This window comes from Bos mutus, chromosome 5, assembly GCF_027580195.1.
Source record: "Bos mutus isolate GX-2022 chromosome 5, NWIPB_WYAK_1.1, whole genome shotgun sequence".
Lineage (NCBI taxonomy): Eukaryota > Metazoa > Chordata > Mammalia > Artiodactyla > Bovidae > Bos > Bos mutus.
Window position 1 is genome coordinate 61,544,378 of NC_091621.1, and position 23,230 is coordinate 61,567,607.

Sequence of the window (23,230 nt, forward strand, 5' to 3'; positions counted from 1 at the left end):
GCACGGCCTCTGACCTAAAATGAAAATTGTGAAGTGTATTCATTTTCTTACCATAAAAGGAATCATTGGTTCAGAGAAATGTTCACATTTAAATGAATCATGTTGGCCTTTCAGACACTTCAATTTCTTCAGTTCTACTAGACACACATCAAAAGACAATCCAGATGACATTTTCCCTAGTTCTTAAGTCACTCTCTAGGGGTGAGTATGACATTCAGTGAGGCTTAAGTAATAGCTGCAGGTCACTTGGGTATTTTTGACTATGCTGCATGGCTGACTCTGCCTGTGTGTTTCAAAGTGCTTCATGGTTCTCCACTAGCATTATATTCAAGAGATAAATTTATTTGTCAGTTACCAGAACTGCCCTTTGATGAAGAGGGTTAAATGTTGAATCTCCCCCAGTAGAACTTATACGTAATCCTTGGTTTTGGCTGAACCCTTTGGTCTCATGTGTTCCTTCTCCTGTTTCCTATACTATGAGTTAATTCTTAAAGCTTTGAAAGGTGTATTACTAAGATTACTGTTCCAAATTTCAAATCCTGCTTTTTGAACTAAATTTAGAATATGTTATGTATTTCTAAAACCAAGTAGGCTTCAGTTTATGCATAATATAAAGTATTACGTTTCTATAAATGCCCACATGGACAACATGATGAGCTATAAAACACTTTAGATGGAGAGAGGTATTGATTTTTACACTTTAAGCAAAACATTTTGAGGGAGCAAATAAAATGGCTCCGGCTCTACTGAGATGCAGTTTTTCAGGAAGCTATGGAAAGTGTCACTAATGGGCAATATGGATATTTTATACACCAATACAGGTCATGTGCTTTGTTTATTAGTTTGGTTTACATTTGTTACATTTTTCCTACTCTAAGATATAATTACTACTACTAATTATTTAACAATGCAGTATTTTCTTAAGTTAGGATAATTTATATTAAGGAAAGCTCTAGGAAGTGTTCTTTAAAATGCAAGGCAAACTGTGATTGGAGTACTATTCAACTACATTGGCCAAATGCAAATTGTAAGACCTTACTTTTTTAAAATATTCAATACTCTGACCCTGGATTTTAAAGAATTATTTACATGTCATCATGTAATAGTGGCCTTCTGTTTTCTAATGATTTTAAGTTTCATGAGAAAAATAATGCCAAGAAAAAAACTTTATTCTCCCTTTTCTTTTTGAATGCAATATTGAAAAATAATAAATTCATAATACATCAATGTCTGTGGACTTTAAGAAACTGATATAATTACCTTAATTCTAAAATTTAATTTCTTGTCTTGTGCATGCTCCTAGAATTTAAACATTTTAAGGCCCCAAAATCATTTCCTTGGTCCAATTACTAAAGGAAGCTTGGGAAGTTAAATGTCAGGAGAAGACAGTACGAACATAGCATAGATGTGGGAAGATTTGGGTGGAAAGAATATTGAATTAGGAACAGAAGACAAGACTTTAAGCTCCATGTGTTTTCTGCATACCTTTGAGTGAATGACTTATATTATCTGTACTTTCTGCCAACTTCCTAATACTCACAAGAGTATGGGAAAAAAATAATCTCAGAAGCTTAGAACTATAAACTTCAAATCTGATTTAAAGAGGACACAAAATTAATGAAGCACCAAAGCAGTCTAGTCTAAATGGCCTCCAAATAAACCTGCAAACTTCCCAGTGTCTCTCCAGTAAGTTCCTATTTAACAATCAGGAAGGGACTGGGGAGGACAGACCACAGTGTACTGCAAAAGGGAAATTGTTTACCGGGAAGAAATACAAGCCCCGCTAGCTGTCAACAACAGCATGAGTAACTGCATTGCTCCATCACATTTGTGCATGCATGTGTGTGTTTACACCTTTTTAGCGGTTTTGAAAGTAATTAAATTCAAAATAAAATGAGGAGTGAAATTATGTAAATCCCAACTCAAATTCACAAATATATTTCTTTCCTGAGGCTCTGCCCTCCATTTTTGCAAAAAAAAAAAAAAAGGTTTCAACATGAATGAACTTAGGATTTATGTATTCAAATAATTTCAGTTTCAAGCAATGTAGCATGCATCTGAGGATCTAAATAAAGCACCACTTAAATGTGCAATGGACTTTTATATGTACTACATGTGAAAATGTGCCAAATAGGATATACCTACATGTACACTTGCACTAACCCACATACAGAATCACAGCATGCTGCGCTTTCAGATCAAGTCAACCTTGTTAATGTTGGATTTGAAACTCTTAATTTTATGGAGCTAAATGTGTATATTTAGGTAATCAATGTCTGAAGCAGTTGATTGGGATTTGGAATATATTTCTGTTCAGAATAATTATGTTAATTAATATATATATATTTTCAACTTACATATGTTTAAAAAAATTGACATGGTGCTATATTTCCTTCATGTTTACTGACCAGAGTTTGAAACAGTTTTTTGTACTTTTGATTCTCACAGAATTGGTCAATAGATATAGATTTCTGAAAAATGGCATTATAACCCATTGTCTGGTTGAAATTTGAAGAGATCATGTTTTATTTACCCTCTTCACTGTTGAAGTTTATAGGAATAGGATACATTTTATAATTAATAATAGTGCAAAGTTATATAAATTTGCTTTTAGAACTATGTATAGATTTATTCTCTGTACTATACTGTTAAGTAGATTCAACTGTCAAATTATTTTGACTTACATTTCATTCTTGGTTCTTATCAAGTCATTTATTTCTCCTGGTTATATTAATAAGTAAGTACTTGCTGTGTGCCACAGTAAATAAATAAACCCTAAAGATAAATTTTTCAACCAGATAATTACTTTGTATTACAATAATGCAAAATTAAACTGAAACAAATTACAAATTCAGCTTTTCCATCCTGATTATATAAATGGGGCTAACTTCCTTCCTCTGGCCAAGATTCAGAACCTGTTTTTAATAGGAAACAGCAAGAAAAGGAAGGTTCCTTTTTTATCTTATAGTGTTGGGAACTGATGTGTGATGGTGAAGGTGGTAAAGACTATCTATATTACCAGAAATCAAATTAATGTGAGTCTACATGTGAATGAACAATGAGAGGAGAAATAAAGGTGGGAGAGCATCATTGCCTTTCATTTTAACAAAGACATGGTTACTCCCATCCTCCTTTCATGATTGTGAAAAGTTCAGAGAGGTTAGTTAGCTAAAGGATAATGTGGGGGGTAAGAGGCTGACTCTAACCAGGTTGTTGGTGCTCAGATTCTGGCTCTGGCTCACTGACTGTGTGTTCCAAGTGGTCTCATCTTCAGTGTCCTCATCTGCAAATGTGTATCAGCATGTATCTTGTTGGATGTGAAGGTTCATGACTTATACGTATAAGGCACTAAGGATCGTGCTTCACACTGTCACTCAGTATCACAGAGTAAGTGGTAAATGCATGTCAGCAATTATTATCCAAGATCCAAAGCCTAATTCGTCTGCATACAGAAACATAAAATTTTCAAACCATGATATTTTATCTCAGAATATGAAGTGGTTCATATAAACAAGAAAGTACAATAGATTCAATTACTCACTGTAGTCAATTGTAATACATTTCAATTACATTTAAATACAATATTAAATCATAAATGAGAAATACAGCAAGTGCAATAACTAGAATGTATACAAGTTATAATATTTGAAGAGAATATGTATTCTCTTCAAATATATGTATTTGTATTATATGTACAGAATATGTATTCAAATTTCTCTTTCTCTCGTAGAAGAGAAAATGAATTCTGCCTGGGAAAGGTCTTGGAATCTTGACAGGAAGGATAAAGTTTAGACTGAGTCAGGAATATAAGTGTGAGTTTTCCACAATTATGGTGCAAAGAAGGATGTCCCAGGCAGAAGATAAAGGCATATACAAAGTCATGGAGGGTAAAAAAATAGAATGAGGTATTTGGGACATAGCAAGCACTGCAGTATTGGTTGAGCAAAAGAAGCTGGGAGAAATCCAAGGGCCATTTCACCAAGGGTCTTTTTAGTTGTGCCAAGATATATGACCTTTATTTTCAGTTCTCTGTGTGCGCTCAGTCATGCCCAGCTCTTAGTGATCCCATGGGCTGTAGCCCACCAGACTCCTCTATCCATAGGATTCTCCTGGCAAGAATACTGGCATGGGTTGTCATTTCCTCTTCCAGGGGATCTTCCTGATGCAGGGATCGAGCCTGCATCTCATATCTCCTGCATTGGCAGGTGGATTCGTTACCACTGTGCCACCTGGGAAGTTTATTTTTAGTTGCCTGCTTTAAAATCTTCCCTCCCCCTTTGAAGTTTTTAAAGCAGGCAACCCTTCCAAAAATATTTGTGTTTAGAAAGGTCTTTCTGGAAGGTGGAACAAGGATGAGAAGTAGGGAATACCACCGGAGAGGCAGACTGGGAGTTCACTGCCATGATCTACAAATGAGTTTGAACAAAAGCTTTGGTAGTAGCCAATCAATTTACAAAATATCATATTTAATTTTAGAGAGGACATTTTAATCTCTTTCTGCAGCCAATCTGTGTAACTGATAAGCAAAATTCTTACTTCTTATTAAGATGTAATAAGTAGTTGGATCTTAACAAAAACATAGAATACTTAAAAGTCAACCTTCGACCAAGGATCCTGGATGGTTGTCAACACTGAGAATTTCATGGATTACGAGACAGCAATCTCTCAAAAGATGTTCTTGGCTAGATCAAGCAAAGATGCATGGTGCAGTAGACTATACTTACTTCTGAATGTTAGTCTTGGGAGGAAGATGAACCTCATGCATTTGGTGCCGTTAATGGGCTTCCTAAGTGGCACAGTGGTAAAAAATCTGCCTGTCGATGAAGGAGACGCAAGAAACGCAGTTCAATCCCCATGTCAGGAAGATCCCTTGGAGTAGGAAATGGCAACCCATTCCAGTATTCTTGCCTGGGAAGTTCCATGGACAGAGTGGCCTGCCAGGCTAGAGTCCATGGGGTCACAAAGAGTTGGACATGACTGAACACACACGCAGGCAAGAAGGAAACAGTCTTTATGAATGACGCTCACACTATGAATTTCCAGATTTTGAAAGATAAAAGAGTCATTGTGGGATCTGGGATGATCAAAAATAAGAGGATGTTTTATGATTTAGGTGTCCCAGAGCTTCTCTGATAGCTCAGATGGTAGAGAATCTGCCTCTGAGGCATGAGACCTGGGTTCGATCCCTGGGTCGGGAAGATCCCCTGGAGAAGGAAATGGTAACCCACTCCAATATTCTTGCCTGGAGAATCCCATGGACAGAGGAGCCTGGCGGGCTACAGTCACAAAGAGTCAGACATGAGTGAAGCAACTTAGCTAGCACTCAAGATTTTGATCATCAAAGACAAGAAACAACTTACTATTGCTAGAAAATGGTACTTGCAAAGATGGAATTATTCATGTTCAAATTATTTGGCAAAGTAAGTTTCTAGGTCTAATTAGAGGTCAGGGAAGATTATTAGAAAGGAAGGTTTAGTCTTTGTAATCCAAGTTGATGATTGTGTTGTAGGCATTTGAGTAACTATTGAATGATTTTCAGAGGACAGTTCAATAATAAATAGCTCATATTTATTGGTTGTTTCTTTTGTACACATTATAGTTGTCATCACATTAAATATATTTTCTTATTTAACTCTCATACCAACCCTCTGAGATAGGTACTGTTATCAACTTCATCTTACACATGAGGAAGCTGACTCTTTGTGACTCTCTTTTCACTGATACCAACGAACCATCCACATTGGGAAAAATATGGAGAAGGAGACTTCACTGCCCCCAGGGTTGTGAATTTTTGAATAATGAATTTCATTTCTCAGCGTTTAACATCTTAGTGAATTTGTTGATTTACAAGTTGTTCTCCCAAACTATAAGAGCATGAGATCAGGGACTGCGGACACCCTGGGACTAGGGTCAGCAGGCAGTCAGTAGATTCTTATAGACCTACTATGCATTGAATTTTTGACCTCAAAACAAAATAAAACTAACAAAATTTCTGACTCAGCAAAATGTTAAAGATATTCTAGGGAAAATTGTTTGGTACTGAGGGGCCTAAAAAAATAAGTACTAAGTATTGCCTCCAGGTCTAGGGTAGGCTGGTTTCAGAGAGAAAGCGTTTTTGTTGTGTCTTGAAAAACAAGACACAGTGGGAAGACAAGACAGGAAAGCATATGGATATCATTCAGTATGAAAGACACAAAGCTAAGAAACGCAAACATACTCTACTTGTGAGGTCAAAACTGAAACAGTTGAAGATATAAAACCTAGAAAGGAGGAACCAGACATTTCTATTTGGATGGAATCATTCAAGCAAAGCCATACTTGCTTAAATTAGTCTGGATTAGGATTTAGGAACTACAAGCCCAGAAAATGCCCTTGATGGATTTACATTTTTTAGACATTTCCAGCCCTTTATCTAGATGTCCTTGGTGGTAGATATCACTAGGGTGCCCACGCTTTGCTCCTGTCTTCGGATCAGGTGCAGCAAGTGCAGGCTGCCTTCAGCACGTTTCCCTGTGAACTTGCCAATTATTCACACCCCTGAGTGTTCCCCATGTGCTTCTCGACGCACCGCATTCCATTGACAGTAACTCACTGACACCCTTCTCAAGAGAGTCTGAGGCCTTTGGGGAAATCTAATGGCATTCTTGGAGAAGGCAATGGCACCCCACTCCAGTACTCTTGCCTGGAAAATCCCATGGATGGAGGAGCCTGGTAGGCTGCAGTCCATGGGGTCGCTAAGAGTCGGACACGACTGAGCGACTTCACTTTCACTTTTCACTTTCATGCATTGGAGGAGGAAATGGCAACCCACTCCAGTGTTCTTGCCTGGAGTATCCCAGGGACTGGGGGAGCCTGGTGGGCTGCCATCTATGAGGTCACACAGAGTCGGACACGACTGAAGCAACTTAGCAGCAACAGCAGCAATGGCATTCTTTCCTGCAGACAAGAATGTGTTTGCTGAAAAGACTCGGCAACTCAGAAGTTTTTCTGATTCCAAACTGACCTTCCTTTACAACCAGTACTTTGTTTCCACACAGGAAATGACAGTCTTGTACCTGAAACTTCCTGTACAAGGAAGTGCTACTGACTGTCCTCTAAAATCTGTTCTAAAATTTAAAACAAATGTGGGTGCCCAATATTCTCTGGTGGCTCAGACGGCAAAGCATCTGCCTACAATGCAGAAGACCCAGGTTCGATCCCTGGGTGGGAAAGATCTCCTGGAGAAGGAAATAGCAACCCACTCCAGTCCTTGCCTGGAGAATCCCATGGACGGAGGAGCCTGGTGGGCTACAGTCCATGGGGGTCACAAAGAGTCGGGCACGACTGAGCCACTTCACTTCACTTCATGGGTGCCCATGTGTATAGTGATGGGTAGATGTAGGTGATTTGAGGGGAAAGGATGGCTAGATATTAGATTATCTAAAAGAGAGAAAGGAAGAAGGAAGGGAGAAAGCAAGAAACAAAGGAACAGAGAGAGAGAAAGAGAAGGAAGGGAGGGAGCAAGGCAAGAAGGAAGGAAGGAAGGAAGACAAAAGCAGAGAACACCAGTGTATCCAAAATGCCTATTTATCCCGTCACTTTTTTTTAATTTAGTATTTCCTAATACTGCAGGTCACTATTTCTCTGAAAGTATCTTCAAAATATCTGATGACCACAAGCATGCCTTCATGCAATTAATGCTATACTCATTCTTAATAATCTCTCGTGAGATCACCATGTATTAAACTCAGTGATTTCCAAGAACTTCAGCAGTAACCATATTGCTTCATTTTCCTAACCATGCCTCTCTCCCAAGCCAGTGTGTCCAGATATATGTCACTTAAATAATTTCCATATGATGCAGATTTTTTTTAATAGAGAAAAATTAAATGAAATATTGCTTTGAGAATTTCAGTGCATTGCTTTACATAATTAATACCGCCCTTGGGTTAAGGAAAAGCAGATCTGGATTAATATCATGCAACATACAGTCATCCACTCCAGTCTGACCTGTTTCTCACAGTTTCAAGTGTATCAGTTCAGAGGCCTCTATTTGGGATTTAGCCCTGCCAGCCAAGGGCCAAAGGCAGAATCCCCTGGACCCTTACCTCATTATCTTTGTGTTAGGTAGTTAGAATAGGAAAAAGGAGTCCAGAATGGCAGTGGCTAAAAGACAAAGTAGGGAAAAGCCCTCGAAAATAGAACAAAGGAAGGTCCGGGGACTGGAGTGAGACCCTCAGGTAAAACAAACAGCCCTCCTGGCTCGCCCAATTTACATAGGGCAGGCTCAGGGGGAAGAGAAAAAACATTTGAAAAGAGCCAAAATTGGGCCTCTGGCCTCTCTTCTCTTCACTTTTCCTTTAAGGTCAGCTTGCCTTCATGCCTTGAGGGTGTATGTTCCTTTGCTTGCCAAATAAAATTCTGAGCTGTAATCGAGCTGTGACACTGGTCTGCTGTTTCAAATGTTTGCGGTGAGACAGAACGAAGGAAATTACACGCTCCCCATGACATTTGCATACTCTTACTAAAGCTGCTGTGCTATGAGTGTTTGTGATTTAAACATAACAAAGCACAAAGAAAAATTTTCCATGGGATATAATGTCCGATGATTTCTCAGACAACTGTATGATAAATTTCTGTTCAAAAGGAGAATAGGATTATTTGAGCTCATTGGATTGCCTCTTAATCAGATTCCTACCAGGAATCTCAAACCAGATCGAACTCTTAGAATCATCTGTCATGGGTGCTGTTCTCATAAAGTGACTGGAAAAAATATACTAAAAATATATTATGAGATGTAATTTATTGAAACAAGAAGCAACTAAATGTAAACAAATACTGGCTGACATGTTCAACATTCACTACTGTTTACCGAACACCTCTTTGGTGCCTGGCTTTGTTCTGGATGCTTCAGATGCACCTCTGAACAGAGTATGTACTTGAAGCATTGGTCCCCCTTGAGCTTACTTTCTTTCATGAGATGACAGGTCGAGACATAAATGATACGTTATGTTAGAAGATAAGTGATGTGGGAAAAAATAAGACAAGGAATGGGGATAAGGAATGTCTGCTTGGTATTATGGGAAAGAGGGGAAGAGACATTCAGAGAGAAAGTGACATTTGAGTAAAGATTTAAAAGTATACAAAGAGTAAGGCATGTGAAGATACAGGAGACAAGCATTCAAAATGAGGCAACAGCATATGCAAAGGTCCTGCGGCAGAAAAAAGTCTGGACTGTGTCCAGGGAACAAGAAGGAAACCAGTGTTGCTTGCTGAGATGGGAGTTGAGTCCGAGAACAGAGGGTAGAGTGGATCCTAACAGCTGCTTTAGCTTTTATTCTCAGTGAGGCAAATAGTAATTGGAAAGTTATGAGCAGAGAAGTTACATTATCTGACTCAGCTTTTAACAGGATCACTCCAGTTCCTGTGGTGTGCTTTTTAAATTAGGGAACTCATTAGAAGTTTCACAATTGAAATGTTCTACTTTCCAAAAATGGCTTATGTATGATTTATGTCATTTCCTTGTGAAAATGTTATGTGCTTTCTAGGTGGTGAGTGCATATTGACTTTTTTTTTTTTTTTTTGCTAAATGTAGCAAAAACCAGTTGTAAATGTGTATTTGTTTCTTCCCCTTTAATGCTACTCACCTGTCACATAACTGAAGTGTTTTCCCCCCCTAATGGATATAACGTTGCAACTCTTGATAATGCTCCTGGGCTCTGTGGAAACCTACTCTGAATTTTCTTGCATGTGTCTTGTGTTCAGTCCTGCCTCTGCCCCTCCGCCCTTACTGCTCGTCATGCTTGGAATATCATCCCTAACTCCTTTCCACCAGCCCTTCAAAGTCAGTTCAGTTGCTCTAAAGTCTCCACTGCTCATTTCCATTGCTACGAATATTAACCCCTTCTCCAAAACATCCCACTCAGAATGTGCTTCATTGAGGTTAGCATCTATTTGTGAATTGTACTATATTTTTAAACAGTTTCTTGTATTTGCTTTTTCTGTTTAACCAGGGATCTCCTGTAAAACTGGGTGCTTGTCTGTGTGAGTCTCAGGTCTCAGCTCACAATAGGTGCTCGATAATTACCTGATGGTTTGTCGTTTAACCCTTCAACTCATTTATATTCAATATATTGAATATATTGATATATTCTATAACAGTGAGATTAGGCTATTCAAAAAGCCCAGTTCTCAGTGCAGGAATGTCATTGGAAAGCCTGAGGGGATGGGTGAGAGGAGAGCAAGCCAGGTTCGAGAACTGCTCTAGTTTCACTCTGGAGTCAGGGCGCCAGTGTCGCTGTCCCCCTTCCCAGGTGCTGAATAGCTTACGCACGCTTTCTTTATTACCCTGTGAAGTGAAAAAGCAGTTGATTTATGTGTCTCTTCAGCTACAATTAACTTCAATCTTTGTTTTGCCTCCTCATTTCTTTGTTGCGCTGCATTTTGTGGTAGCATCTATCGCAGACATGGAAAGCTTTTGTGTTAGAAGACATCTTTATTATATATTCTAACATGTTATAGTCCACCTCAATAAGCAGTTAATCAGTTGATAGCAGGAAATAATCAAATGCTTCATTTTGGAGTTCCTAAGCATGAAAGACACACATTCAAAATAAAACAATATGTATAAAATGTGTGTGTAAGATCAATGTATCTAAGGAATAGAGAATATATTTTCCAGTATAGTCCTGGCCAGGGATATATCAATTTGAGTTCCAAAGAAACACAAACTTGTTATTTCAATCATTAACAAGCTGAAATTGGTTTTGTAAATGGATGTCAAGGGTCAGTAGTAGGGATAGTGATTAAAGATGCATTTGTCTAGGCTCTTCACATATTTTTGTTTTCAGAAACAACCATTTGTTGTCATTGAGATGCTTTGCTTTTATTAAAACCAGTAGTGATTGTAAATGAAAATAAGTGTACTATTGAATTTTATACCTTACATTGTTTTTAAAGATGGAAGTCAATGTACCTCAGAGTTCCCTTCAAATGAGAAGTAATGTTGTAGTCTATACAAAAAACTAACTCCTAAGATAGCCACCTGGACCCAGAAAGCACACTAAAATCAAGTGTATCATTTAAATGGGGCTAAAATTATGGACTTGATCTTCTGCCTCTATAAACAGGCATTTTTTTTTACTATTGAAATAATAAAGAGAAGCAGACAAGACAGATGGAAGAAACTTCATTTAGACCCTGTAATGCATGCAGGAATATGTATATGTGGGCCACTTTCTTGTTTAAGGGATAAAGATATTTGCTGATAATATAATTCAGTTTCTTAGTCCATTAACATTTAATGTTTGAATTTCAGAGAATCAGTGTTTAGATTATGTTTAGATATCAATGTTTCATTTCTAATAAAATCAATGGATGATTTGCATGTATTATTCAAAGAAAGAAAGAATTCTGTTATTCTGTATTAACTCATTAAAAGCTTATAAAGATTATTGGGCTTTTAAAAAATATTGTCATTAAAAATAATCACAGCCATCTTTTCCCATATTACCTGACTAATAATCCTTGCTGTATACTTCAGGCATGAACTTCTAGAAGAAGCTCGGAGAAAGGGATTACCTTTTGCCCAGTGGGATGGGCCCACTGTAGTCGCATGGCTAGAGGTAAGAGAATTAAATCAGAAGACTCTCATCCAATCCAATGTTTAGAGACAAGTAAAGCTGGGTTCCTGACGTCTTCATTTTTCCCATAGTCTGGAATAGCTTATAAAGAGAATGTTTGCTTTATCTAGGGACCCACAGTCATAGCTGTGACTTTACTCTGATGCTTTCTTGTGACTGTGGCAGAAGCAGCAGGCAGTGAGATGAAAGAAACTCTTAGTAAATTCCGTGTTCTTTATATCTAGAGTAAATCAAGAAGCAATTCTTGAGTGACACTCCTCGGACAGTAAAGAATCTGCCTGCAATGTAGGAGACCCGGATTTGATCCCTGGGTCAGGAAGATCCCCTGGAGAAGAGAATGGCAACTCACTCCAGTACTCTTGCCTGGAGAATCCCATGGACAGAGGAGCCTGGGGGGCTACAGCCCATGGGGTCACAAAGAGTCAGACACAACTGAGTGACTAACACTTGCGCTGTGTTGTTGCTAGGAAGCATCTGTCCAGTACATTAGTCCAGAGCCCTTCCTCATCAGCAGGTTAACAGAAAAGAGCCATCTCCGTATTTTTAACACTTCTGTGTGATTCAAGACATTTGCAGCCATTCCTTTGCTTGTAGTATAGTTCCTGAACATGAAGGAGCCAGCTAGATTTAGACATTTGGAATTTTGCAGAATACACAAACCCTTGTTCCCTTCTGGGTCTAGACTGAATGTTTTTAATGAAATGAGAACTACATTTAGCATATCCTGCACAATACAAGGGCCTGGATAAATGAATCAATACCTGATCAGCAGAAGCAGACGAGAATGGGGAAGGAAATACATATTTGACCACAAGGGCCCTTTCATGCCACTTATCAATAGTTTCACCACCCCTTCCATTCAGTTCTCTAATGTGGGCTGTTGGCAGCTGCTAGGAGATGCTGATGTCAAGATGAAGGGGAGTATAGTCAGTCCACCGTATCCATGGGTTCCCCGCCCGTGGATTCAACCAAACACGTTCAATCTGAAACAAATCCATGGATGATAAGCCCTGGATAGTCAGGCCCGACAGGGACTCCAGCATCTGCAGATTTTGGTCTGCGATGTCCTGGAGCCAATAGCCCAAGAACACCAAGGGACTGACTGTATGAACTTTTGTTGCTTGGCAGAGGCAATTAGAAACCATTGTTTTAAAAGGTTCAGGATTCTAAAATTGTTCACCTTCATTATTATATCAAATCCAGAGCTAACGAATTAATCAATGAGGGACAACAAAACATTTAATTTTAAAAAATTATCTTACACAGATAAATATAAAAACATGCTTTGCATTTTTTCTTGGACTGAGTGAAAGAAGCCTGTGTCTTGCTTTATTCTTTCATATCAGTCAGGAAATTTTTTAGCTTATTAGTGATCACAGCTGTTCTTCCGAATATGTCTTTAAAATTACTATATTTTAAAAATCAATTTATAAGACAAAATGTTTAAGAAAGCCCACTGCAAAACTGAGAGCAACTCATTGTGCAGTTTCTCTCCAGCGAAATGAGCTACAGTTTCACAGAGTTAGCTGCTATTTTGGCAAGTGATGAACAGATCCTTTATTAAAAAAAGATTTACTGACATTAAGGGCCTAGGGAATGACAGGCAGTGACGTTTCTGCTAATTAAAACTATCCTGAGCACACAGAAATTGCTCCTAGTGTGTTCCCTAAAGTGACTGAAATTATAAAATGGAATAAACATGATGAATGAGGTGGGTGATCCAGTGAATGAGAGCTCTTAACTTTCACCTCCTTTAGTACTTCCTTGCTTGCACAGCCCACTGAGTGATGGGTACAAATAAGTCTGATGCTTCATACACCGTTTATAGACACCAAGAACTTTGTGAAAGTCTAATCAGGAATGGGGACTTTCCGGGTAGCACTAGTGGTAAAGAACCTGCCTGCCAGTGCAGGAGATGTTAAGAGTCATGGGTTCCATCTCTGGGTCTGGAAGATCCCCTGGAGAAGGGCATGGTGACCCACTCCAGTGTTCTTGCCTGGAGAATATCATGAATGGAGGAGCACGGCAGGCTATAGTCCATAGGGTCGCACAGAGTCAGACATGACTGAAACGACTTCGCACACAGAACAATCAGGAATGACCTTGGTAACTAGGTATTGGCAACCATATATTGGTAATGTTAACTGGTATGGAAGTCCAAATATCTTAGTATAGAGGAGGTGAAAAGAAGTGAAAATCATTCAGGTCCAGTGAAGGTATATTTAGATGTTTAGTTATTTTGAACTTCAGGTTACAAACTATGAATTCAAATCCCGTCTTTACTCGTATATAATCATTATCTGTCAAGGCAAGGTCAATTCCCATGCCTAACATGTAGGAGATGCTATCGTCAGTCATGCATTGCACCTGTCTCCTTTCTCTCTCCATCACAGCCCAGGCCACATTGTGTGAACAATTTGACTTTTTAATTCCTCTACAGAAGCAAGCAACCCCTTAACATAGAAGAATTTTTAAAATTAAAAAAAAAATCAGTATTAGTTATTTACTATCATGTAGCAAATTATCCCAACACGTAGCATTTCTTTTCCTCATGACTTCTGTGGGTCAGGAATCTAGACATGGTTTACTACGGCCTCTTTCCAGAGTCTCTCACAAGACTGCAGGCAGAGTGTCAGCCCAGGGCCCCAGTCGTGTCAAGACTTGACTTGGGGGAAAATCCAGTTCTGAGCTGACTCCATTCCTTGCTAGCTGTTGGCCAGAGACATCTGTTCCTTTCCACATGAGCATCTCACAGGACTGCTCGCAGCTCGACAGCTGGCTTCCCCCAGAGCAAGAGCTCAGAGAATAGAGGCAGAGAGGACCAGCTGGAATGAAGCCCGTCTGTTCGTAACCTAACCTGGAAAGTCATGTCCCATCATTTTGCATGTGTGCTAAGTCGCTTCAGTCGTGTCTGACTCTGTGCGATCCTATGGACTATAGCCTGCCAGGCTCCTCTGTCCATGGGATTCTCCAGGCAAGAATACTGGAGTGGGGTGCCATGCCCTCCTTTAAAGGATCTTCCCAGGGATCAAACCTGGATCTCTGGCACCCCTTGCATTGACAGGTGGGTTCTTCACCACCAGCGCCAGTCACTTTCATCACACAGTCTTTTCATTACAGTAAGTCTCCAGGTCCAGCTGCAACTTGGAGGAAGAGGGTGATACACGTGCAGGAATATCAGGGAGTGAGATTATTTGGAACCATCTTAGAAGCTGCCTAAAACAAAGCCTTAGAAATAATAAAGCCAAATCCCTTCCATTTTACAAAGGAGGGAAATAGGGCTGAGGTACAGAGGACTTGTACAACTCACTGATGACAGGGAAGGCCTGAGCCTTCTGATTCTTAGTCTAGAGCTCTTGACGCTATATATTGCTGATTTATGGTTGTTCTTCACTTTTTCCTTCACTTGCTCTCACTCTCCTTTTGCTCAGTCTGTTCATACCAACAAATAAAATACCCCTCCCCCCAAAATAGTACTTTAGCTTTTTAAAAATTTAAACTCACCAGCACGTGCCCCGCTTCTTCTTCATAGGGGAGCGGGAGAGGAATGGCAAGAATATTCCTTATTAAAATAGTGTGTGTAATTCTGCTGCTACAACTCAGCACATCCACCCTGGGCTTCAGATGCGTGCTGGGCATTATGCTGTGTTCATTGCACTGCCAATTCAACTCTTTCCAGAGTCTCACAGCAAAGTTGAAAAATCAGAATCCGTAATTTCTAGAGCATTATTTGTTTCATAACTCTCTTTAATTAATGTTTTACAGGTGTTTATACTGTTAGCCTCTTGCATTAGCCCATCATTTCGTTCTCCAAAAAGTATTTTCCTATTTAGCATCTAATTGAGCACATACAAATTAGCACATAGCATAGGTAGGTAGGTTGGAAATGTCGCTTAGCCACATTAAAGCCTTTGATTAAAAGCACTCAGAATTCCAAAGGAGAATTCTAAATTGAAGTCATTTATTAAACAAATGTGTTAATTGAGCCTTTACCAAATGCAGCTTGTAGCCATTCTTGTCCTTAAACTCTAGAGGAGGTTTGGTGAGGTGCAGCTATTATATTTATCCCTCATAAATTCGTTGTTAAATTGCAGACCCTGAAGGCTACCTTTCCAATCTTTATTTCCATTACTGCCTAACTGGTTCTTTGAATAAATTATTTAATGTCTTTATGCCTCTCTCTCTCCTGGGGGAAATAAGAATTGCATCTCTTTCATGGGGTTGTGGTAATAAATGAGTTCATACAGGTCAGGTAATTAGAATACGATGTAGCACATAGCGTTAATGGTTAACTATGATTATAATCTGGGTACGTTTTCCCCCCAATCCAACAGCTCTGGTTGGGAATGCCTGCTTGGTATGTGGCAGCCTGCAGAGCCAATGTGAAGAGCGGTGCCATTATGTCTGCTTTATCGGACACTGAGATCCAGAGAGAGATTGGAATCAGCAACCCTCTGCATCGCTTAAAGCTCCGATTAGCAATCCAGGAGATGGTTTCCCTAACCAGTCCTTCAGCTCCTCCGACATCCAGAACTGTGAGTCCCTTTGTGCTCCTTCCCTCTCCCAGGGCTGGGCAGACAGCAGCCTCCCCAGGCCCACAGAGCAGAACTGTGGCAGCAAGCATGTCAATGTCAGCATGCATTATTCTCAGGAGATCTAGCTTGCTCTTCATTAACCTTGCTACTACTTTTAATAGGCTTTCAATTGAAGAGCTATGATTCCTATCAGACTTGAAGGCTGCAACCAAAATAGACTTTTGAGCTAGCCTCTAAAGTTTAGATTTTTCTCCCAAGCAAGACCAAGAGTTTATTCTTTCATGAGATTTTTCCTTTTTAATGTAATCCAGCATCTCAAGAGATGAACTCTGGGCAGCAGTACTTTTTGAAGATGTAACGCTAAACTCACTACCTCTTAAGCAGTTTTCATAAATCAAAGTACCTGATATTTAATGTTTTATAAATACCATGTGAATTACCTGCCCTCAAAACCTGTTTGCTTTTTATTTATAAATCCCTATTTCTCTCATAATTTTGTCCCTGTCTTAATATTAGAAAAGAACAAAATATTTTAAAAAGGAATGCCAGATGACAAATTCAAACACTGAGAGAAACTTGCAAATAACATTCATTCCTTCCTTAGTCCTTCTCCAAATTATATCATTTTCTGATAAAGAATGTGATTTCTGATGTTAATTGGATTTTTCTTATCCCATGTCTTATACAAAAAAAAAAAAAAAAAAATGAGGTAAGTTCAAATAGTGGGCAAAAGATAAGAAAGCAAAATTATTTCAGTTTTCAGGCACACAGCTAACTTGAGTATAACTTTTTTTCATATGGGTCTTAAACATCACCGTAAATTGGAGAATTGGCTTCATTTTGTTATATATATTCTTATATTCCTTCCCAGTGTACTAGATTCCAGTGCTAGAAACACAAAGTCAAAATTTAATTGTTTATCTTTCTTATATAATTCCATTTTAACTTTTTCCTAAGATATATTTAGGAGAAAATATATACTTTAACAAATTCTTATATATGACTTGTTGAAAGTGAAAGAGGAGAGTAAACGTTGAGTAAAAACTCAACATTCAGAAAACTAAGATCATGGCATCTGGTCCCATCACTTCATGGCAAATAGATGGAGAAAGAGTGGAAACAGTGACAGACTTTATTTTGGGGGCTCCAAAATCACTGCAGATGGTGACTGCAGCCATGAAATTAAAAGATGCTTGCTCCTTGGAAGAAAAGTTATGACCAACCTAGACAGCATACTGAAAAGCAGAGACATTACTTTGCCAACAAAGGTCCGCCTAGTCAATGCTATGGTTTTCCCAGTAGTCATGTATGGATGTGAGAGTTGGACTTTACAACTCTTTACAGCATTGCTGAAGAATTGATGCTTTTGAATTGTGGTGTTGGAGAAGACACTTGAGAGTCCCTTGGACTGCAAGGAGATCCAACTAGTCTATCCTAAAGGAAATCAGTCCTGAATATTCATTGGAAGGATTGATACTGAAGCTGAAACTCCAATACTTTGGCCACCTGATGTATAGAACTGACTCATCTGAAAAGACCCTGATGCTGGGAAAGATTGAGCGCAGGAGGAGAAGAGGGCAACAGAGGGTGAGATGGTTGGACGGCATCACCGACTCAATAGTCATGAGCTTGAGTAAACTCCGGGAGTTGGTGATGGACAGGGAAGCCTGGTGTGCTGCAGTCCATGGGGCCGCACAGAGTCGGACATGATGGAGCAACAGAACTGAACTGATAGCATATTAAAATGTATATAAATGTTATATACTATAGCTGAAGTATTACTGAAGCTAAAAAAGTAATTCAGAATATATTTAAAATAAAAACTGAGAAGGCCATTAAAATAGTTACTACAGAATTCAGATCTGATGATGAGTTTCCTGCGTAACTTCCAACTGAGAGAGAAGTATCATGACTGGTTTATGTTAACATTCTCCTCCCAAGAGCAAATTTGAACAAAAATGTTTAAAATTTCTAATCTTGCAAAAATAAAAGCAACAGAAGTCCCAATTTAAATATGAAAAGTAGAGTATAATTTATATATATTTAGCATCCTATTTCTTAAAGGAAAATTGAATAATTAAGCACTATTTTTCTAAAAATCTCTAAACAAACTGAAGGAACTTAAATCACAAGCTGTTAAAGGTAAGAGCATACTCAATTGTTCAAAGAATAGTCAAATGTAAAGAGAGCTTATGAGACCCTTCATCATCTATTCTCAATTCCCCTCAAAGGCTTTATTTCCTCAGATCAGGATCCCAGGAACACAGACCTGATTTCAGTTTCCTAAACTTTTATGATTTGGGTTGATCATTAGCTTTTTCAGTCATTCTTCTCTCTGCCTGGAACATTCTTTCCACTCCAGGGTCACTGTCCTCCAGTGATGACCCCTGAATGTCCTTCCTCTAAAAAGTTTTCACCAAACTCCAAAGTCTGGGCTTGCTTCCCTTCCCGAGTCATCGCTCTGTATACTTAGAAGAAAGGACTACATAATTTTCTATCCTTGATTCATCCCACACTAGAGCAAGTGTATTATCAGGTTTTCCTGATAATACTTAACTCAGTATTAAGTATAGTATAAGCCTTAACTCAGTACCTGTCAAATTGTAAATAGTCAATAAATATGCACCTTAAAATGATGATTTTATAAGTCATGCTACCCACCACTACACAGGATATGAAATATGTATGCCCTGATTACAGAGAGGGCAACCATGCTAAGAAAAGGAAGACATAGAAGCAGAGTGCTCTGGCATTCCAATGAGGGAAAAGTCACTTTTGATTAAGGCTCAAAGAGAAGTTAACATTTGAAAGACAGCTAATATATTGCTAATTATTAAAATAATTCATATTTTCACTATTAACTCTTTGATAGAGACCTTTTCATTCTACTTTCTTTCTCATTTTATAAAAATATTTTCACATAATACATTATTTTGTACTTTTAAAACTCAGTAATATGACATGAATGTTTCCCCCATTTTATTAATATTAAATATGTAATTGTAGTATCATTGTTAATTGCTGCATACCTCCTTTAATTTATTTAACCAACCCCCTTATAAATTGGACATTTTGCTTATTTAGCAATTTTCATTGTATTTACAATACAATAGTATGAATATAGTTATGTTATTACATTAACTGTGGTTATTTCCATACCAATATTTGTATATAGGGCATTTATATTTTTATTACTTTTGAACCTTAACTGCCAGATAGTATTGTGTAGTCTTTTCTCCCCCTTTGTCAAAGTTAATGACTACATTGCTTAAGTTTACATTTTAAAAGTTACTAGTAAAGTTAAGATGTTTTCATATTCTTATTTATTTTAGTATTTAAATGAATTTCCTATTCATAGCTTTTTTCATTTTTCTGTCAGATTATAGGAATATTCTTTTTTTTTTCTTTTTGCTAATGTGTAAAAGCTCTTTATTCACAGAAGACATATGCCCTTAGCTAAATATTGATACAGGTTACACAAGAGAGAAGTTGTCTCTATTTGCTTTAAAAATAATCTACTGAGTGCTTTTTGTAAATACTTCTTTAACTCTATCTACATGAAAGTATTTACTTATTTTTAATATATTTCAAATACGATTTTCTTTGCAAAAAAATTACATGTCAATTTATAGTAATTAATCTACTACATAAAGTGAAGATGAAAACATTTTAAAGTCATCACCTAAAATTATATACTAGGATTCACTCTTTGAAATTTTAAAAGGAGTTGACTTTTTTTTTTAAGAAATGTTATCATGTCTTCTGGAACACTGCCAACAGTTCTGATCATAAAAGATATTCCGTGTGTTTAGGTTTGGGTTCCTGAGAAAGATGTACCTTATTCATTCACTCAAGTTCTTAAGAGAAAAAAACAAGATACTTAGATTAAAAAAAAAAAAAAAAAACTGAACAGAACTCTGCCTCCTTTTGTGTTTAGATGAAATGGACGAATAGAAAAATCTAGTGTTTTCATTCATTATTATTATTTACATTTACTATTTCCCTGGGCCAGCCCTAATCTTCCAGCTTTCTGTTTCTTTTTCCTAAGCTGTTACTATAGTTACTATAGAAGGCCTCCTATATAATAGAATAGAGATGGAGATATCAGATAATTGAAATATTTGGTTTAAGAGGTATATCATAAAGAATACATAAATTCTTTAAATATTTCATCTTAAGTAAAAATATGTAAATATTCAGGCACTTGCAAATTTAGATGAAACCCTAAGGACTTTTCTTTTAGCTAATTCCAGTGCCTGGAGTTTCACATTATGTTTATTTGATAGCTTCATCCTTTAAACATTTTCAACTTTTTTAGTTTGAGTTTCTTTTTAAAGTGATAACTAAGATACTCGAAAAGCTATGTGAATGTAGAATCCTCTTGGAAATTTACAGATTCTTCCCTAGACTTTGCTGAAGTTGTATTTCTGATTGATAATGTGTTTTAATATTTATCCTTATCTAGTCTTTCCCAATAATTCAGCTTAATGTTCAGACATGAGCCAACTTCATTTAATTTTTGGCTCTATATAATATTTACTTAAATTGCCTGATTTTTTTTTAAAGTGCTGTGAAAGTAGAAAGGTTTGGAAACAAAAACAAGTGATCTTTGGTAAACATATAATTTAGCAATTTTGAGCAGACATGGAAGGCATAAGATAAGTTTCAACAAAATGTACAGGGGAAATAAAGAGCATTTATTAAACTAAAGATTTGCTTGGGCAGAGATTGTTTACGAGAATTCTAGTAAAACTGTAGTAACAGCCAACATCAATGGAGAACTAAGGTCAGGCCCTGGTCTAAGTGTTCTACATGCAGTAACTGATTTGAGTCTGAGGACGATATGAGATGGGTACTTTCATGATACCTATTTCACAAATGGGAGGAATTGATGAACAGAGAGGTTAAGTGACTTGTCCTAAGGTCACACCCCAGGTGGTTTTGCCCATAGTCTGTGCTCGTAACAAGTGTAGTTTCCTGCTTCCTGCACTCTACCAGTTTTCCTTCTTTTTCACAACATTCTTTCAGTCTACTTTGGTTCCCCTTTACATAATTATTAACCTCCTAAACCTCAACCTTTAAGTAAATAAGGTGACATACAGTTGTGTTAAACTAGTCTTATTATAATGAGAAATATTTTTCCTTATGGTAGAGAAACATGAAGTCAGATTAGGGAGAAATGTGGATACAGGCCATTTTAAATGTGGAAGATAAGATCAGATCAGTCGCTCAGTCATGTCCGACTCTTCGCGACCCCATGAATCACAGCACGCCAGGCCTCCCTGTCCATCACCAACTCCCGGAGTTCACTGAGACTCACGTCCATCGAGTCAGTGATGCCATCCAGCCATCTCATCCTCTGTCGTCCCCTTTTCCTCCTGCCCCCAATCCCTCCCAGAATCAGAGTCTTTTCCAATGAGTCAACTCTTCCCATGAGGTGGCCAAAGTACTGGAGTTTCAGCTTTAGCATCATTCCTTCCAAAGAAATCCCAGGGCTGATCTCCTTCAGAATGGACTGGTTGGATCACCTTGCAGTCCAAGGGACTCTCAAGAGTCTTCTCCAACACCACAGTTCAAAAGCATCAATTCTTTGGCGCTCAGCCTTCTTCACAGTCCAACTTTCACATCCATATATGACCACAGGAAAAACCATACCCTTGACTAGACGGACCTTTGTTGGCAAACGAATGTCTCTGCTTTTGAATATGCTATCTAGGTTGGTCATAACTTTCCTTCCAAGAAGTAAGCATCTTTTAATTTCATGGCTGCAGTCACCATCTGCAGTGATTTGGGAGCCCAGAAAAATAAAGTCTGACACTGTTTCCACTGTTTCCCCAATTATTTCCCATGAAGTGACAGGACCAGATGCCATGATCCTCGTTTTCTGAATGTTGAGCTTTAAGCCAACTTTTTCACTCTCCACTTTCACTTGCATCAAGAGGCTTTTGAGTTCCTCTTCACTTTCTGCCATAAGGGTGGTGTCATCTGCATATCTGAGGTTATTGATATTTCTCCCGGCAATCTTGATTCCAGCTTGTGTTTCCTCCAGTCCAGCATTTCTCATGATGTACTCTGCATATAAGTTAAATAAACAGGGGGACAATATACAGCCTTGACGAACTCCTTTTCCATGTCCAGTTCTAACTGTTGCTTCCTGACCTGCATACACATTTCTCAAGAGGCAGATCAGGTGGTCTGGTATTCCCATCTCTTTCAGAATTTTCCACAGTTTACTGTGATTCACACAGTCAAAGGCTTTGGCATAGTCAATAAAGCAGAAATAGATGTCCTTCTGGAACTCTCTTGCTTTTTCATGATCCAGTGGATGTTGGCAATTTGATCTCTGGTTCCTCTGCCTTTTCTAAAACCAGCTTGAACATCAGGAAGTTCATGGTTCACGTATTGCTGAAGCCTGGCTTGGAGAATTTTGAGCATTACTTTACTAGCGTGTGAGATGAGTGCAATTGTGCGGTAGTTTGAGCATTCTTTGGCATTGCCTTTCTTTGGGATTGGAATGAAAACTGATCTTTTCCAGTCCTGTGGCCACTACTGAGTTTTCCAAATTTCCTGGCATATTGAGTGCTGCACTTCACAACATCATCTTTCAGGATTTGAAATAGCTCAACTGGAATTCCATAACCTCCACTAGCTTTGTTCGTAGTGATGCTTTCTAAGGCCACTTCACTTCACATTCCAGGATATCCGGCTCTAGGTCAGTGATCACACCATCGTGATTATCTGGGTGGTGAAGATCTTTTTTGTACAGTTCTTCTGTGTATTCTTGCCATCTCTTCTTAATATCTTCTGCTTCTGTTAGGTCCATACCATTTCTGTCCTTTATCGAGCCCATCTTTGCATGAAATGTTCCTTTGGTATCTCTGATTTTCTTGAAGAGATCCCTAGTCTTTCCCATTCTGTTGTTTTCCTCTATTTCTTTGCATTGATTGCTGAAGAAGGCCTTCTTATCTCTTCTTGCTATTCTTTGGAACTCTGCATTCAGATGTTTACATCTTTCCTTTTCTCCTTTACTTTTCGCTTCGCTTCTTTTCACAGCTATTTGTAAGGCCTCCCCAG

At 38.2% G+C, this 23,230-nt stretch overlaps 1 protein-coding gene across 7 annotated transcripts in view; it reads left to right on the forward strand.

Annotated features, from left to right (window-relative positions):
• Positions 1–23,230, forward strand: part of PPFIA2 (PTPRF interacting protein alpha 2) — a 503,973-nt gene that overhangs the window by 454,360 nt on the left and 26,383 nt on the right. For all 7 annotated transcript variants that reach the window (XM_070370959.1, XM_070370962.1, XM_070370958.1 and 4 more), the window contains 2 exons: positions 11,522–11,603; positions 15,956–16,156. In XM_070370959.1, coding sequence (XP_070227060.1) covers positions 11,522–11,603; positions 15,956–16,156 — 283 coding nt within the window. The remainder of the gene's footprint in view (positions 1–11,521; positions 11,604–15,955; positions 16,157–23,230) is intronic.